This window comes from Marmota monax, unplaced genomic scaffold (assembly GCF_021218885.2).
Source record: "Marmota monax isolate L192 unplaced genomic scaffold, Marmota_monax_Labrador192_F-V1.1 WCK01_AAM20220418_F8-fsc00001, whole genome shotgun sequence".
NCBI classification, from domain to species: domain Eukaryota; kingdom Metazoa; phylum Chordata; class Mammalia; order Rodentia; family Sciuridae; genus Marmota; species Marmota monax.
The window spans coordinates 56,543,493-56,562,555 of record NW_026693777.1 but is presented as its reverse complement, the minus strand read 5'-3'; the positions used below and the strand labels follow the sequence as shown (position 1 = coordinate 56,562,555).

General features: G+C 36.8%; 1 protein-coding gene across 4 annotated transcripts in view; it reads left to right on the top strand.

Moving 5' to 3' along the window:
• Positions 1-19,063, top strand: part of Nedd4 (NEDD4 E3 ubiquitin protein ligase) — a 133,819-nt gene that overhangs the window by 89,527 nt on the left and 25,229 nt on the right. For all 4 annotated transcript variants that reach the window (XM_046461461.2, XM_058584826.1, XM_046461462.2 and 1 more), the window contains 9 exons: positions 2,943-3,109; positions 8,428-8,545; positions 8,800-8,967; positions 9,991-10,056; positions 14,296-14,415; positions 15,989-16,192; positions 17,704-17,784; positions 17,962-18,016; positions 18,103-18,161. In XM_046461461.2, the coding sequence (XP_046317417.1) occupies positions 2,943-3,109; positions 8,428-8,545; positions 8,800-8,967; positions 9,991-10,056; positions 14,296-14,415; positions 15,989-16,192; positions 17,704-17,784; positions 17,962-18,016; positions 18,103-18,161 (1,038 nt within the window). The remainder of the gene's footprint in view (positions 1-2,942; positions 3,110-8,427; positions 8,546-8,799; positions 8,968-9,990; positions 10,057-14,295; positions 14,416-15,988; positions 16,193-17,703; positions 17,785-17,961; positions 18,017-18,102; positions 18,162-19,063) is intronic.

The window sequence follows — 19,063 nt, the reverse complement described above, 5'->3', positions numbered from 1 at the left end:
TCTTTTGGTATTGTTTTCCTAATTTTGAATGTTTTTATGATTATTTTCAGCAGTAGTAAGATCCCTTTTATTAATAAATGTAATCTTAAAGGAAAGTTAATAATTGACTACATTCAACAAAAAAATCTTGATAACCTTTCTTTCAGAAGAATGAAATATAATACAACTCACATGCTTTTTTATTTTGTTTTGTTTAAACTGGGTATTGAATCCTGGGATGCTCTGCCACTGGGCCACATCCCTACACTTTTTGGGGGGAGGGCGGATGGTACCAGGAATGTGGCTCAGTGGTTGAGAGCCCCTGAGTTCCCCAGCCCTATTTTGTATTTTGTTTAGAGATGGGGTCTCACTGAGTTGCTTACCACCTCACTTTTGCTGAGGCTGGCTTTGAACTTGCAATCCTCTTACCGCAAGTCTCCCAAGTTGCTGGGATTACAGGCATGCACCACCCAGTGTAGACCATTTGTTGTTGTTGTTTGTTTGTTTGCTTTTGAGACAGGGTCTTATTAAGTTTCTTAGGATCTTGCTAAGTTTCTGAGGCTGTCCTCCAACTTGTGACCCTCTGCCTCAACCTTCCTAATTGTTGGGATTATAGTCATGCACCACTGTGCCTAACAGCTCACGTATCTTTGAAATGAAGACCAGAGTATTAAAATTGAATTCTGTATTCACAAGACTAATATATCCTATATCCTCATCATGTAAGGGAAAGGAGAGTGAAAAGGAAGATAAATACAGATGAAATGATAAAGTAAGAGTTTGGAGGGGAGAAAGAAAATGGAATTTGGGCAACAAAAAGAAAAACAACTAAAGACTTATCAGTTCCCAGAGAAGAAATAAAATAAAAAATTAAATAGAAAAGAAAAAGAAACAGAGTAAATTTTGTTTTCCAACCAGATTCCTTTTCCCAAAATTATTCTTTCTGACTTCTCTCCTTACCCCTCAGTCCATAATCCTCCCACCCAGTAGACAGAATAGATCAACAATCCTGCAGAAACCCCTTTTTCTCCCTGCTGCCAAAAATTATTCCTTTCCTTCCCAGCTCTTCTCCTTGACCTCATTTTCAGGTTCAGTCTTCCAAAGTAGAAAAATTCTCTCCCTGCTTCTAAGCCCTCATCTGCCTAGCACACAACAATTTTTCACCACTGTGAAAAACTGGATCTCCAGTGCCTACAACATAAACTGTGCATATGTTAAAGAACTTATTCTTTGACTATTATCTTAGTACTAAAATGTTTTCTGATTTGTATTTATTTTTGCCTTGATTTGGTAGTTTTTTTTGCCATGTACATCTTTAGGGGTTTTATAGCCAAATTTATGGATAACCTCTTTTTATTCCTTCTTGGTTTGATGTCATGTCTAACATGTTACTCCATCTGAGCTGGGCTGGTGCACACCTGTAGTCACAACTGCTCAGGAGGCCCAGGCAGGAGGATCACTTAAGGAGTTCAAGGCCAGCCTGGGCAACATAGCAAGACTCAAGAAATTTCATTTCATTTCATTTACCTTGCTGTGTTGCCCAAGAAAACTCCTGGACTCAAGCAGTCCTACTACCCAGCCTCCTGAGTGCTTGGGGCTGCAGGTACACACCATCATGCCCAGCTACTCTGTAACTTAACCTCATTAAGGTGTGAGGTATGGATCCAAATTAGGTTTTTTATTCAAATAAGTACCCATTTTCAAAGCAGCCTGCCTATTTTCTCACAGATTTGTAATGTCTTTGTCATATGCTAAGTTCTTATAGTTTGGGTTTCTTTCCAGGCTTTCTAATCCATTCTCTTGAGCCATCTGCACACACCAGTACCACACAGCCATTATAGGGCATAACATTTTCCCTAGCAGGGCTCATCTCCACTCACTGCTCTTCTTTTTCAGAATGATGCTGGTTATTCTTCCTTGTTCATGTGTCTATTTGAATTTGTGAATTGGTTGTCTTGTTATTTTTTTTTAATATGTAATGTAGTTTTACCAGAATTTTGGCAAACTTACAGATTAACTGTGTCTTTTCATTCATTTAGGTCTTTTGTGTCCTTTTAGGAGCATTTTAAAGTTTCTTTACTTGTTTTCTTTTTTCAATCTTAAATGCTTTCCTAACCACATTAGTGTTTAATAAACCTTTATATGCTGTATTTTCTGTTATGAGGTTTTTCATATGAAAACTTGTCATTAGCTCTTATAACTCTTTTTAATGAACCCCTTACTTTTATACCCTAGTTAAAGCTTTCTTTGTATTTTGTCTCTTGCAAGTCTCAGAGTGAACATATTTCCAAGGTATTTTTTTTTTAACTTTCTTTAACTGCTTTATGACCTGACCAAAACCCTTTTCCTGGTCCAAAAGAAAAACAGAAAAATCAGACGAGAATCAGAATGACTTTTCAATCCATACACAGTTCACTGTAGCAGTTATTTCTCAAGCATTCACCCTTCTCTATCATGTCTGTATATATTTGACCTTTATCTAATGATTTTTTCATGTCTTGGATATTGATTTCCATTGTAAGCAAGGTGCTTTCCCTGTAGGAGAGACCATGACCAGCACCACACTTCCTGACCTTCATTTAGTTGCTTATGATTTAGAGAGTAGCCTAAGATTGCACTAGTTTAAACTATGCTTCTCAGTGCTTTCCAATGTTACATCAATGTTTATTTATTTAAAAGGGTGTGTTTTTGTCCTTTTATTCTATTAGATATGTTTTTAAACTTTTTTGAAAATTTTTTAAACATTTTCAAACAATTGAAGTGGTTATTTTGCAGAGAAAGTCTTTATTATTATTATAAAATATTCATATTATGGTCTTAAAAGTTAAGGATGTGCTAATTCCATTTATGTATAATTTCTGAAATTGAATACACTAACTCTCTTAAAATTTCCTCTGGCATATAATTGATAAAGTTAGAAAAATGGAGCAGACACACCTAATTGTTTCCACTCTGTTTTTCAGCCTGGCTGGGTTGTTTTGGACCAACCAGATGCTGCTTGCCATTTGCAGCAGCAACAAGAACCTTCTCCTCTACCTCCAGGATGGGAAGAGAGGCAGGATGTCCTTGGAAGGACCTACTATGTAAACCATGAATCTAGAAGAACACAGTGGAAAAGACCAACCCCTCAGTATGTGCAGAGGCTTTCACATGTGTAATCTGGATACATTTTAACCACTTTCATTTTGAAGTTATGTCTTGAATGGATTCGTGGTGGTTTAGGGATCCATAAACTGGAAGAAGACTAGGATTTTTATGGCCCAGGGGTTTAAAAAAATGCTTTCTCAGATATTTAAAAAAAAAAAAAAAAGAAAAAGATTTGAGGGCTAGAGTAGTGGCTCCATGGTAGAGTGCTTGCCTGGCATGAATGAGGCCCAGAGTTTGATCCACAACACCACGTATAAATAAAATAAAAGATCCATTGATAACTAAAATATATATATATATATATATATATATATATGTATATATGTATGTATATACATATATATATGATTTGATAATATTTAGAATTATTTAAACATAAATACTGCCATTTCAGTAGCTTTAATTATAATAAATTATTATATAGCAACAAAGGATCTTTTGAAATTGATTTAAAATATTTTGGAAACATTTTGTGGTTTATTATTAAAATATAATAAAATGTTATTTTCTGTAGTCCCTTTTTTTTTTTTTTAAGAATGTTTATTTATTTATTTTTAGTTGTAGTTGGACACAATACCCCTATTTCGTTTATTTGTATGTGATGCTGAGGATTGAACCCAGTGCCTCACACATGCAAGGCAGGTGCTCTACCACTGAGCTCCAGCTCCAGCCCATGTAGTACCCTTTTTTTAAAAAAATAAGTGATTTCTACAATATAAAGGACTCAATAATTAAGGTCTTATTATTGACCTTATCTTCCAGTCTGATCAATGTATACACATCTTCCACTGAACACAGACCAAGGACAGAATGACCTTTGACACATCCTAATGCATGTCTCCAAAGTGACATTGTTGTTTATCATCACACTGTGTATACATTTCCAAATCTTCTCAACCTTAATATTTATTACCAAATCCCCTTCTACTTCTCTTTGCATACCGCCTTATTATGACTTTCATCAGTCTTTTACTATTTGACACATACTTAGAATTTTTTATTTGTCCATTAATCTCCTAAATTTTGATCCTCATATTTTGTATCTGATATATCCCAAGCACTATCATAGATATTTCCTGTTCTCAAATCCTTCCAAAGTAAATCAGAAATCCAAGTTATTCATTGCACAGAGGTGTCAATATATCTGAAATGACATACATATTGCAAAACCAAAGATACTATAAAATTCCGCAAAATTGCCTTATTCCATGCCTCAGTATTATGGCAAGCCCAACTTGAGCAAAAACACATTTCTTTCTCTATGACTGATGTCATTTCAGCTAGAAAAAAATCTAACATGAGAAAGAAATCTGAAACATTCTCTTAGAGCCATCTGTCAGACTTATGTTTTTTATCAGCTACAGTACAGTAAGAACTGATCTTCTAGAGGTTGGGAGGGTTAGGGAAAGAATGGTTAACAGGTACAAAGTACCATTAACATAGAAAGAATGAGTTTGAATGTTCTGTTGCACATAGGATGATTGGGACGAACAGTATTGTATAGAATATTTCAAATAATGTAGAAGAGGAGATTTTGAATGTTCTCACTACAAAGAATGATAAATGTATGAGGTGATGAATATGCTGAATTCTATGCTTTGATTATACCCAATGTATGTATTTATCAAAACACTACATGTCACCACCAAAATATAGTGTGTACAATTATTATATATGTAAATTTTTTAAATAATATTTTTTTTAAAATAACATGTCTTCTTGAAGGAAATGGAAAGAATACAAATAGGAAAAGAAGAGGTCAAATTATCTCTGTTTGCTGATGACATGATCCTGTATTTAGAGGATCCAAAAAACCTCACTAGAAGACTTCTAGGGGTGATAAACAAGTTAGTAAAGTAACAGGATACAATATTGACATACATAAATCAATTGTGTTCCTATACTCCAATAATGAATCTGCTGAAAAAGAAATAAGGAAAACTATCTCATTTATCATAACCTCAAAACAATGGTAATTAATCTTGTTAGGATTGAAGAACCTGTACAATGAAAACTATACAATACTAAAGAAATTGAAGAAGACCTAAGAAGATGGAAATACCCTGATGTTCTTGGATAAGAAGAATTACATTGTTCAAATGGCCATACTACCAAAAGCAATATACAGATTCAATGCAATCCCCATAAGAATACCAATGACAGAACTATAAAAAGCAGTACTGAAATTCATTTGGAAAAATAAGAGACCTAGAATAGCCAAAGTAATCCCAAGCAAAAAGAGCAATGCTGGGACTGGGGTTGTAGCTAAGTGGCATGTGTGGGGCACTGGATTCAATCCTTAGCACCACATAAAAATAAATAAAATAAAGGCATTATGTCCATTTACAATTAAAAATTTTTTAAAAAAAGCAATGCTGGAGGCATCACAATACCAGACCTGAAATTATAATACAGATCTATAGTAACCAAAACATCAAGGTACTGGCACCAAAATGTGCACAAAGACCTATGGAATAGAAGACACAGAGACAAACCCACATAAATACAGTAATCTGATACTAGGAAAAAGGTGGCAAAAACATACATTGGAGAAACGATAGTCTTTTTAACAAATGGTGCTGGGAAAACTGAATATTCTTATGTAGAAGAATGAAGCTGTACCCTATATCTCATCCTGCACAAAAGTGGATTAAAGATCTAGGAATTAGACTAGAAATTCTGCAACTGCCTTCCAGAGTGGTTGCAGTAATTTGCAGTCCCACCAACAATGTATAAGTGTACCTTTTTTTTCCCATCTCCTCACCCAACACTTATTATTTATTTGTATTATTGGTAATTGCCATTCTGACTGGAGTGAGGTGAAATCTTAATGTGATTTTGATTTGCATTTCCCTAATTGCTAGAGATGTTGGACATTTTTAAATATATTTACTGGCCATTTGTGTTTGTACTCATGAGAAGTGACTGTTAGTTCTTTTGCCCATTTATTAATTGGATTATTTGTTTTGGGGGTATTAAATTTTTTGAGTTCTTTATATATTCTAGATATGAATTCCCTGAGAAGCAGGTGGCAAAGACTTTATCCCATTATATAGACTGTTTCTTCATGCACTTGTTTCCTTTGCCGTGCAGAAGCTTTATAATTTGTTGCCATCCCACTTATTGATTTTTTAAGGCAATATGGAGATTCTTCAGAAAACTAGGAATGAAACCACCATATACCCAGTTCTCCCACTCCTTGGTGTATATCCAAAAGATCTAAAATCAGCCTACTACCGTGATGCAGCTACATCAATATTTATAGTAACACAATTCACAATAGCCAGACTGTGGAACCAACCTTCAATGGATGAATGGATAAAGAAAATGTGGCATATATACACAATGGAATATAAATCCATAAAGAATAATGAAATTATGTCATTTGCTAGTAAATGGACAGTACTGGAGACTCTGATGCTAAGTGAAATAAGCCAGACCCCAAAAGTCAAAGGTCAAATGTTTTCTCTTATATGCAGAAACTAGTCTAAAATGGGGGTAGGGGCTACAGGGATTAGAGGGGAGCTGGAATTCCATCAAAAAAAGAAAGATCAAGGGAATAGAGGAAGGGGATTTGGGAGGAGGGAGGAAGGATGACAGGATAAGAGAAAAACAGTGGACTGAACCTGAACTAACTTTCCAATATACATATATGAATATACTACAGTGAAACTCACCATTATGTATATCTCACCATTATGTACATGATTTTTTTTAATATAAATAAATAAGTCAATAGAGTAGGGGAAAGGGAACAGGGAGAGGGAGAAGGGGGAGGGTCAGGATAAGTATTGGGGACTAAATTGGAGCAAATTATATTCCGTGCTTATATAATTATATCAAAATGAATCCTAACATTATGTATATTAGGAACCAATAAAAAATAACTTGTCTTCTTACTGTCCTGGGCTTATAAGACATTAAATAAATTTATAATAATTTTGTTATTAAATATTTGAACAATTTTTTTCTTTTTTCTTTTTTTGGTACTGGGGATCTAAATCAGGGGTACTCTACCGCTGAGCTACACCCCTAGCCCTTTTTATTTATTTCTTTTTGGGGGTATCAGGGATTGAATTCAAGGGCACTTGGCCACTGAGCCACATCCCCAGCCTTATTTTGTATTTTATTTAGAAACAGGATCTCACTGAATTGCTTAGCACCTCGCCCTTGCTGAGGCTAGCTTTGAACTCACGATCCTCCTGAATTAGCCTCCTAAGCCCTCGGGGTTACAGGCATGCGCCACTACACCTGGCTTTTTTTTTTTTTTAACATTTTTTAAAATATTTTTTTTAGTTGTCAATGAACCTTTATTTAATTTATTTATATATGGTGCTGAGAATTGAACCCAGTGCCTCACACATGCCAGGCAAGAGCTCTACAGCTGAGCTACAACCACAGCCCTCTAGTCCTTTTTACTTTTTATTTTGAGACAAGGTCTCACCAAGTTTCACAAGCCAGACGCAAACTTGTGATCCTCCTGCCTCCCGAGTAGCTGGGGTTAATGAATATATACAACTGCACATGGCACAAAATTCTTGACCTGATAGTTTGGTTATATTACATGCAAATAACTGGACTAATATAAATGACTAAGATGATACCTTTACTAAACTCAGATAAGCCTTTACTATTGTCCTTTTTCAGACCAGGCCTATGTCTATGTATGATAAAAAATAGATAGTATTTAATCCCTAATTTATTAAGCATTGAATTATAAAGTCCTTTCATTGTCTTTCATTCTGCCGTCTACATTTGTGCATGGGGAAGTCTGTTCTAAGACCAGTTTTATCAAATGAAGTGTTTGTTTCATGAAGATGTATACGTAACTGTAGAGTTATTTTAGATATACTCATGTAATAACATGGGAAAATAATAACATTATGAAATTATGAAATTCTCTGATATGCATTCTACAAATTTTTTTGAGTGCCTGAATGTCAGACATTCTCCTAGGTCTAAACTAAAATATCAGTATTACACGTTTTCACAAGTTTTTTTTTTTCCTAGTTGTTGGTGGACCTTTATTTCATTTATTTATTTGTATGTGGTGCTGAGAATCGAACCCAGTGCCTCATGCATGCTAGGCAAGTGCTCTACCACTGAGCCCCAACCCCATCCCCACAAAAACTTTTAACTCTATAAGGTACTCTGAAGGTGTAAGTGTGCCCACAATTTGTACATGTTGAAATAGCCTTTGGCTAAAACCAGTAAATTCTGATCTACTGTAAGTGTTTAAATGATCATAGGTTCTTAATTATCTTAAGACACAAGTGATGGCTTTTTCCACTTCCAATACAGGGATGACCTCACAGATGCTGAGAATGGTAACATTCAACTGCAAGCACAGCGTGCCTTTACCACCAGGAGGCAGATCTCCGAGGAAACAGAGAGTGTTGACAACCGGGATTCTTCCGAGGTATAGTTCTCTTGTTCTCACTGACCAGCACATGTCATAGCAGTAGATTAAAGTATGTATGGCTCAAGGGCTGGGGATGTGGCTCAAGCGGTAGCGCTCGCCTGGCATGCGTGCAGCCTAGGTTCGATCCTCAGCACCACATACAAACAAAGATGTTGTGTCCACCGAAAACTAAAAATAAATAAATAAATAAATATTTTTTAAAAAAATAAAAATGAAGTATGTATGGCTCAAGCTGATTCTGTTCATTTTAGAACTGGGAAATTATAAGAGAAGACGAAGCTGCCACAAACAGCAGTCAGGCCTTCCCAGCACCTCCACTAGCAAGCAACTTGGATGTTCAGACTCACCTTGCAGAAGGATTGAACGCCAGACTCACTATTTGTGCAAATTCAGCCACCAGCCCGACAGGGTCCTGCTCAGTAAGATGCTCTTCGATTCTGTTATGGCCTCAGGATTTTATTTTATAAATATTCTTCCATTCAACAACTTTTATATAAAATTTTGTCTGAAGTGGCATGGAATAATGTTTTAGGGGAGTTGGGACTTTACCACATTGTTGTTTTTCAAATATCCCCACTAATAGTATAGAGCAAAGTCATGGGCAGTCCACATGGTCACTGAATCTTAATGTCCATTAAATAAGTACCCTCCAGAAACCACCTGGAGCACATTTTATTCGAACAAGTTAGGTTTATTATTTATCTCAACAAGAAAGAACACACTCCATTGGTGTCTTGGTAAGAGGACGTTTGAAAGAGTTAAAGGATTCAGGCTCATGTTAGGTGATTTTGAGGAGGGTTTTGCTCTCCTTTGGATGTGGTCAGGGAGCAGGGGGAAGTCTTTGTGTATCCCAAATCTTATCTGTAGTGAGGCTAAAGTAGTGATTGGCAAAGAAGAGCTGTCACTCATTTTAGCAGCAGTGGGGAGATCTTTAGTGTTTTGTGGCTTGGACAATATGTACATTTTGTCTGCATTCAGACATAATTAAAGAGTTGCCTGAACACTCTCAGGATCCTGCCTGTGAGTGCCAGGCCAGGCCCTGGATGTCAGGGGCCACTTTTCTCTTTCTCAATTATAACAAGGAGAAAGTGTTTTAGAACTAATGAGAAAAAAACTGGATAGGATCTAGGGACTGCAACTGAAATGAGGAATATGAGAGAAGGAACAGGTTGGAGTGGGCACAGAGGGGAAAAATCCAAGTCCAGTTGTGGACATGCTGAAGGGGTCAGACATTCAAGAGCAGGTACCAAGGAGGGTTTCCAGCCCTGGGGGAGAAGAGGGAGATGGGAATAGGAGACATAGACCTTCACCCTCATCTCAACAGCCACATTGTTACCAGCGTTCTTTTCTCTGCCTGGTCCTGCTCACCCTCCCTATTTTATCTGCCATTAAAGACAAATCTAAAGGTATTATTATTCTCTTTGTTTGTTTGTTTTAACAAGAATCATTCCAGCAGAAGAGGCAGCTTACAAGCCTATACTTTTGAGGAACAGCCTACACTTCCTGTGGTGAGTTTTATCTGCTTTCCTCAATCATCAATAAAAATATAAAACTCAGCACCTTTTTTTTATTGGAACACTGAGCCTGAATGTTTGATTCTGTAGCAGGGAACCCGTACAGCATGGGCTCTAGGGAATGAGGTTTGGGAGAGGGGATACAAGGTAGGACCTTTAAAGACAACCCAAGAACTGTCTCTCCCATATTTACATAGCAGAGTCCCCATGCTGGTGACTGCTGTTGGGAGATGGCTTGTCAGTTGGAGTCCTGTGCTGGTGATAGGAGGTCTGCTGCATGTACACACGATTCGGGATTCTGGTGTCCAGTTACCTCTGCTCTGCACATGGCACACGACATCCAGCTTTGTAGACTCACGACATCTAGCAACTATTTCTGCCCAGTGCACATGAAGCATCAAGTCAGCAATCCACTGGTGTCATTAGGCTCAGCGGTCAGATTGGAGTTTGACAGTCCTTGGTCCCTCTCTTCCCTGAAGCCTCAGTCCAGCATTCTGTGGAGGCCTTCTGCCTCCTCAGAGGTACTCCCAGCCCTGCCTCTACTGTAATTTGGACCTTAAGAACTTCATGCCTGAACTATGAATTCCCTTTTGGTCTCCCTGTCGCCATACTCTTCCTGACCCAAGTCTCATACTGAGTTTCTCTCCCTTGTATACCCCCTCGACTTGGTTTTTGTTTGTTTGTTGTTGTTGTTGATGATGGACCTTTATTTTATTCATTTATATGTGGAGCTGAAAATCAAACCCAGTGCCTCACACATGCTAGGCAAGTGCTCTCCCACTGAGCCACAACTCCAGCCCCTACCCTCCCCTGCCACTTGTTTTTTATTTTTTATTTTTTTTTTATATTTATTTTTTAGTTTTCGGTGGACACAACATCTTTATTTTATTTTTATGTGGTGCTAAGGATCAAATCCAGCGTCCTGCGCATGCCAGGCGAGCACTCTACCGCTTGAGCCACATCCCCAGCCTGCCATTTGTTTTTTAAACATGGGGGCTCCCAGCCTCTTCAGCCTCCCCAGCCTCCCTTCTCCTTGTCTACCTACAAACACTCCTTCAGCCTTCACTGCTGTCTGTGCTTTCTTTCCAAACAGGTTATCTCCAAGTCCTGGTTCTCCCCTTCTCCTAACTGTGCTCATTTCATTTCTCCCCTTGGAATGGCCTTCTCACTTTTTCCCACCAACCATTTGTAATTTTAGGTGGCAACCAATATATTAATTTTGAAAAGTGGGCTTTTTTTGTTAGAGGGGTACCAGGGATTGAATGCAAGGGCATTCAACCACTAAGCCACATCCCCAGCCCTGTTTTGTATTTTATTTAGAGTCAGGGCCTTACTGAATTGTTTAGTGCCTCACCATTGCTGACGCTGGCTTTGAACTCTCGATCCTCCAATATCAGCCTGCTGAGCTGCTGGGATTACAGGTGTGCACCACTGCGCCCAGCTGAAAAGTAGGGTTTTTGCTCTTGTGCAGAGGCCCCCAAATTCTCAACCACTCAAGAGTGGTTCATCTAAAAGATGATCCTGCATGAGGAGAGGGCCACAGATCCTGGGCTGAGGAAGGGTGGACACTAACATGCTCAACATTGACCATAAAAGGGGTGGATGCCCCCAAGAGATTCCCCTCACCAGCTTCACTCTCTGTGGTCACCTGTCTGCCTTCTCCACTAGACCAGAGCCTGCTCTTCCATGGTATTTCTCCCATGCACCTTGTCCTCCATACAGTAAAAATATTGAATTTCTCATTGACAGGTATTCATCCAAAAAATAAGTACATCAGATGAGCAAGGGAATCTTGAAGTGATTTATGTATCAAAAGACCTATTACAACTTGTTTTTTTTTTTTTTTTTTGGTGGGGGGGAACGGTGCTGGGCATCAAACTCAGGGCCAAATGCTCTACCAACTGAGTTGTATCTCCAGCCCTTCTTAAGGTATAATTTACATGCCGTCAAATCCACCCACTTCTAAGTAATTAAATGAGGTCTTATAAATTCATACCATCATGCAAACTTTACCATGCTCAAGTTTAGAAACCCTTCCCTCACTCCATGAAGCTGCCTCCATTCTTGGGCCTACTCCCAGCCCTGAACCACCACTCTTCATCTCTCTGTTGCTACAATTTTGCCTTTTCTAGAAATTTCATATAAAGGGAATCATACAATATGTAGTTTTATTATGTAGTCTTGGGTGTTTGACATCTTTCACTTGACATGATATTTTTCAAATCTGATTGCATGTCACAATAGTTCATTGTTACTTCATTGTGTAGATAGACCTACTTCATTTATCTTCTCACCAGTTGTTGTAGTCTAACAGTTCTTTATTACTGTCAGAGACTACTTAGAGCTCCTGTGTGTCTAGGAAACCGCGTTATCTAGTGAAGACTGGTGGGGATGACATGTACATTCTAAGGTGCTTTCAGGAGCCAACCCAGGCCTCGAAGAGTCAACCTGGTTTCAAAATGACAAAGGGAAGGCCAGACCTAGGACTATTTAAAGTAAACCTAGAAATAACCTGACTCCTCTTTATTCATTTGTAACAAACTATAATAAATAGCCTCTCCCAGCCTTTGGAGAAACAAGAAGGATAACTTTTCACTCAGCACCAAAGTGTGATTTCTGTAGTTGAAATACCTGGGTTCAAATCCCAGCTCCATTTCTTATAAGCAATGTGTCTTAGCAAATTACTTCAGGTTACTCATCAGCAAAATGGGCCAATTTTAACCATTATCTCATTAAGACTTGTTTCTCAGGGTTGGGTGTGGCTCAGTGATAGAGCATTTGCCTAGCAGTGCAAGGCCTTGAGTTAGATCCCCAGCACCCGTGAGAGGGGTTTGTATGTGGGCTAAATGTCATGGTCTACATTAAAGCACTTAGTATGTGGTTTTTAGTGTTGATAAGTTTTATTAGAGTTTTCCTACTCTCATCATTATTGTCTATTTGGGAGTTCCCCCCAATGAAATTCTGTATACTTTATTTTGTATACTTTATTTATTTTTTTAAAGAGAGAGAGAGAATTTTTAATATTTATTTTTTAGTTTTCGGCGGACACAATATCTTTGTTTGTATGTGGTGCTGAGGATCGAACCCGGGCCGCACGCTTGCCAGGCGAGCACGCTACCACTTGAGCCACATCCCCAGCCCCTATTTTGTATACTTTAAAATATGATTTAAAATAGGTTTATCTTAAACAAGAAATCACATAACCAGGGGACTTACCATGCAGCCTACAGCATATATCTCACCAAAAGGTGAAAGGTGAAGAAAGGAGCCAATATGGCAGCCATTGGTTACATGAGGCTACTGAGTATTTGAAATGTTTCTAGTCTAAATTGAGGTGTGCTGTGTGTTACATAGACATTAGATTCCAAAGAATTACTAGGACAAAGAAAATGAACATGAACTATCTTACTAACAATTATTTTCTTTGCAAATTATGTTGGTAATCCATTGGGTTAAATGAAAACATATTAAAATTAATTTCTCTATTTTAAAAAAAAAGAAAGAAGTAAAGCAGATCAAGGTAACACATTCTGTATCTTCACTGTAGTATTATATATCCATATTTATATTTTGTCATTTTTTATATTTGTGTTATCAAAATTCATATAACTATAAAACTTAAATAGGGCAAGTTGTACCATATATAAGTTATATCACAACAAACATGCTTTAAAAAGAAATCTAGTTCATAAAGTGTTTTAACAGTATTTGGCACATACTAACCTCCTGATAAGTGATGGCTATTATCATGATTTATTAAAGCAACCAGCATCAAGCTGTTTCATAGTGGGGTAGGGAGAGGGAGCATGGGAGGAATAGATGAACTCTAGATAGGGCAAAAAGATGGGAGGGGAAGGGAGGGGACATGGGGTTAGAAATGATGGTGGAATGTGATGGACGTCATTATCCAAAGTGCATGTATGAAGACACAAATTGGTGTCAACATACTTTATATACAACCAGAGATATGAAAAATTGTGCTGTATATATACGTGTAATAAGAATTGTAATGCATTCCACTGTCATATATAAGAAATCAGAATAACAAAATAAATAAAATAATGTTTATCTTACTAAATTAAGAATGTATTATTTGCCCATTTTCTATTGGAACAAATGGTTTTAGTTTAGCATAGTTCATTTTAGAGAGCTAGCAGAGAGGAGAGATGTAGCCTATTTAAAGGGGTCTTTCTTGTTAGCATTTATCCTCCCATTTGTTGTTCTGCACTTCAGCTCTTGCCTACTTCATCTGGATTACCACCAGGTTGGGAGGAAAAGCAGGATGAAAGAGGAAGATCGTATTATGTGGATCATAATTCCAGAACCACCACCTGGACAAAGCCCTCTGCACAGGTATTCTGCAGCCCATCTGTTCACTTTATTTTCTTACAGGATTTGAACCATCACATTTTATGTAAGTGATTACGTCATTCTGTAGTGCATACTGAGCACTTCTAGCATCTTGTTTATTTTCTGACACTGATGCTAAGTATCTACCATTTCCTGTGGTTCTCTAATATTCATGAATTACCACTTGTTATTATGCAAAGCAAGTCCAAATGGGACTAAGAGGACGAAAGAAATGATCTGGTCCATTGGATGGTTTTGTAACTTGAATGGTTAAGATTATTACTTTGCTGGAAGATAATCTTGGTGATTGGAATCTGTTAAAGAAATGTTTTATGGTGAAAATTCATCATTGGCAAGAGGCGATTCTTTTTGTAATACTTACTTATAAGTGTTTAGTAAAATACTTTATCTTAACACTCTTATTGAGAAATTTCTTAAAATGCAGATAATGATATAATGTATACTTTATTCTTAACACACAGAATTTACCACCATTAATTAACAAGTTTCCACATTCATCAGGTTTTGTTTTTAAACATACAGGCTGCTAGCTGTGGATTATGTCCGTAATCCCAGCATCTCAGGAGGCTGAGACAGGAAGACCATGAATTCAAAGGTAGCCTCAGCAACTTAGTGAGGCCTTAAGCAACTCAGCAAGACCCTGTCTCTAAGTAAAATATAAAAAAGGGCTAGGAATGTGGCTCAGTGGTTAAGTGCCCCTGGGTTCAATCCTTGGTACAAAAAGACAATATATATATATATTTATTTATTTATTTATATTTATATTTATATTTACAGATAAAGCTAAACTTCTTTTAGCCAAACTGTTGATCCCATTCTCCAGAGGGAATTACCATGCTTAGTTGGTTGTATATTCTTCTATCCTATTTTATGTATACATAAAGAGCTAAACAATGTAAAATATTGTTTATGTTAATGTATTTCAAATTTTGAATGCATGCTATGCTGTGTAAGTCTAAATCTTTTGCCCAACATTATTTTAAAGCTCTACCACATTATTATAAATAGATCTGGTATATTTCTTTTAACTATTGACTATCGTGTGAATCTATTGCATTTCAATTGTTATTTCTATAGTGCATATTTGTCTTTTTTTTTTTTTTTTTGTCTGTCCAACATTTGAACCCATTTCTATGTACAGAGTCCTCCCCACTCTGAGTGTTGGGGGATCAAAGCAGCAGGCTGTGTAGCTTCCTGCAGAGCTAAGCGCTATGCCCAGGCCTGTGGATGTAGATTTTCTCAGTCACATGCACCCAAAAACAGACTGACTGTTAACTACCATCTTACCACTTGAGAATTAACTGAAAAAATTATAAATCATCTAAAAATAAAGTTTGACAAAACACTTTATTTGAAAAATTGGGGAAAATATTATTAAAATGTTGGGCTTAAAAAAGTGCCATAACTACATTTGAAAATGAGTCTCAGAGGTTTGGAGCCTATTTACAAGTGTGGGTATTTGCAGGTAAGCTGCCTTCTCAACCATTCTATCTGCAGGTAAGCTATTTGTGGTTTCTTGATGAAAGTTTACAGTATGCCTTCATTCATGTGCTAGGCCACAATGGAGACCAGTCAGCTGCCATCAAGCCAGAGTCCTTCTGCAGGCCCTCAAGCACAGCTCTCCTTGAGTGATTCAGCACAACAAACGACTCAGCCGTCTGAAATTGAGCAGGGTTTCCTCCCTAAAGGCTGGGAAGTCCGGCATGCACCAAATGGGAGGCCTTTCTTTATTGACCACAACACCAAAACCACCACTTGGGTAATTTTAATACTCTTAAGTTTAAATTTACAACAATACAAATCTCTTCTTTCTAATCTTTAAATGTGTATTAGTTAACCTGCCTTTCCTAGTATTCATTGAAAAATATATTGAATTCTTTTTTTTTTTTTTTTTTTTTTTGGTACTGGGGATTAAACTCAGGAGTGCTCTACTACTTAGCTCCATTCTAAGCCTTTTTTTATTTTTTATTTTGAGACTGGGTCTGGCCTTTAACTTGTAATCCTCCTGCCTCAGCGTCCCAAATCGATGGGATTACAGAGGTGTGCCACAGCACCTGGCTATGTTGAATTCTTAATAATATTATTTCTATTCAACATGTTCTATACCTCTTTTTAATATTGTCTTAGATTTTCATAGAGATACTCACACTTATTTCCTGTTTCCTTTTCAGCTCACTAACCATAAATGCTTAGGAAGTTATTTAATAATAAACTTTTGATTTTATATGGTACATTATAGTTCCAAAGCACTTTTGAATCCATATCTCATTTAATACCAAAAAAGACCTTCATGAGCTATGTAGAACAAATATTTTTAATTTTAAGATAAATTACAAAGTTGTTTGGTGATTAGTTTACCACCAATAGAAAAATTACCAAAATTAACAATAGATGAATAAATTTTAATTAACTTTTAAAAAGACCAGCATAGCTTCAATAAATACATGAATTAATTCAAATAAGTTGAACTCTTTGATAATCTGAATCAAGTTTTTTGTTTTTGTTTTTGTTTTGTTTTGTTTTGTTTTGTTTTTGGTACTAGAGATCAAACCCAATGGCACTTTACCACTGAACCACATCCCCAGTGAGAAATCTTGCTTAGTTGCCAAGGCTGACCTTAAACTTGTGATCCTCCTGCCTCAGCCTCCCAAGTCACTGAAATTACAGGCATGTAGGGTACATGTACCCTGCCTGCCTAAATTGACTTTAATAATTTTTTTAGAATATTTTTAATTGTAGATGGGCACAATACCTTTATTTATTTTTTTTTTATTTTTTTATTCAGTGCTGAGGATCAAACCCTGTGCCTCGTGTGAGGCAAGCACTCTATCACTGAGCTACAACCCCAGCCCTGACTTGAATAATGTTTTTATGCTTCCGATCTTTCAAAAATATTAGTAAATCAGTTCTTGAACATGTGGTTTCCAGAAGGCATGTTCAGAGGCATAGAAATATTATGATACAATGTAATGTCCCAATATTTTACCATTTTTATTTTGTAAAGAAAAGCTGTATGAAAGAGATGATCAGTTAGTCCAGAACCCTCTCTGAGAACTGATCTCATTTCTTTTAAGAGTGTAGCCTAAGAATGGTAGATCTTAGAAGGAGAAATTATTGTCACAGATTAAGAATATAAAATATAAATGGACTTTTAAAAAATAATATTTTAAATATCTTTTGACATTAGAAAACATTGTAACATATTAACTTTTATTATTTTAAAATTTGTGTGTATGTTGTTTTATTTATTTAATGACTCAACCAAAAAAGGAAGATCCAAGATTGAAAATTCCAGCTCATCTGAGAGGAAAGACATCACTTGACTCTTCCAGTGATCTAGGGCCTTTACCTGTAAGTATATAGAACTACTGCCAGTCTGCTTGATACTATCTCATATATTTTGTATTTTTTAATATAGTAGTTCTTTAATAACTATAAGAATGAAATGTGCAAATTAAATTAATTATATATATAGTGCTATTTTTTATCCATACATCTAAAATAATTGAAATATGTTTTTAATTATAGCCAGGATGGGAAGAGAGAACTCACACAGATGGAAGAATCTTCTACATAAATCATAGTATGTGCCATGTAATTTAATTATATTATATTTTGTTAACATTGAGCTTTGTACACGAGAAATCATCTTTTTCCCCTGTCTTTCAGATATAAAAAGAACACAATGGGAAGATCCTCGGTTGCAGAATGTAGCAATAACTGGACCAGTAAGTCTGTTGTACTAGTGGGCTCTGATAGGGTTATCCTCTCACCTCTGTTTGCAAGGGTGAATGATCAAGGGCATAGCCCTACGGGGACTGAGACAAGAGCACATCTTTCATCCTCTGTTCCGCTTCCTGCCCCTACTCCAGTGTCAGTTATTTGAAAAAAATAGTGTAAAGTCTGTATCCTTCCCCTGTACATCAACCTTGTGAGACTCATGAGCTAGACAGAAAGCTTGGGCAATGGGCTCAGGCTGGTACTTGTCCTTGTCTGAAAAAGAGTGTTGACAGTCAGCCCTCAACAAATCAGAGAAGAGCCAAGAGTGTGTCAGGAACAGCAGCACCCTATCAATGCTGGCTATCTTGAACTTTTTAATGAAAGTCATTGTAAATACCCACTATATAAAGACTTATATTTAAGCATGAATACTACCATAATATGCCAGGTGTGGTGCATGCTAGAATCCCAACTACTCAGGAGGCTGAGGCAGGAGGATTGGACGATCAAGGCCAGTCTGGGGCAACTTAGTGATACCCTGCCTCAAAATAAGAAGGGACTGGGATGCAGCTTAGTGGTAGAGTGCCTCTGGGTGGAATTCCCACTACCACAAAAATAAATAAATAAATGAAAAATATTACTATAATACAATTATATCTCTGTCAAGTTGGATTAATGATAGACAAATCATTATCCTGTCTTATGTGTAGCTACTTTTTCCATTTTCTCACTTTTTATTCAGATTTTGTTTTTTGATTCACAAAAATAAGTAAAATGAAAATATTGTACTTTTTTAGGTTACTATTAATATCTCAGTGTATAATCTTTTAAAATAATGGATTAAAAAGGCTGGGAGTTCAAGGGAAAAGTACATTTTTCAAATTGTTCCTTCAATGGAGAAATCGTTTTG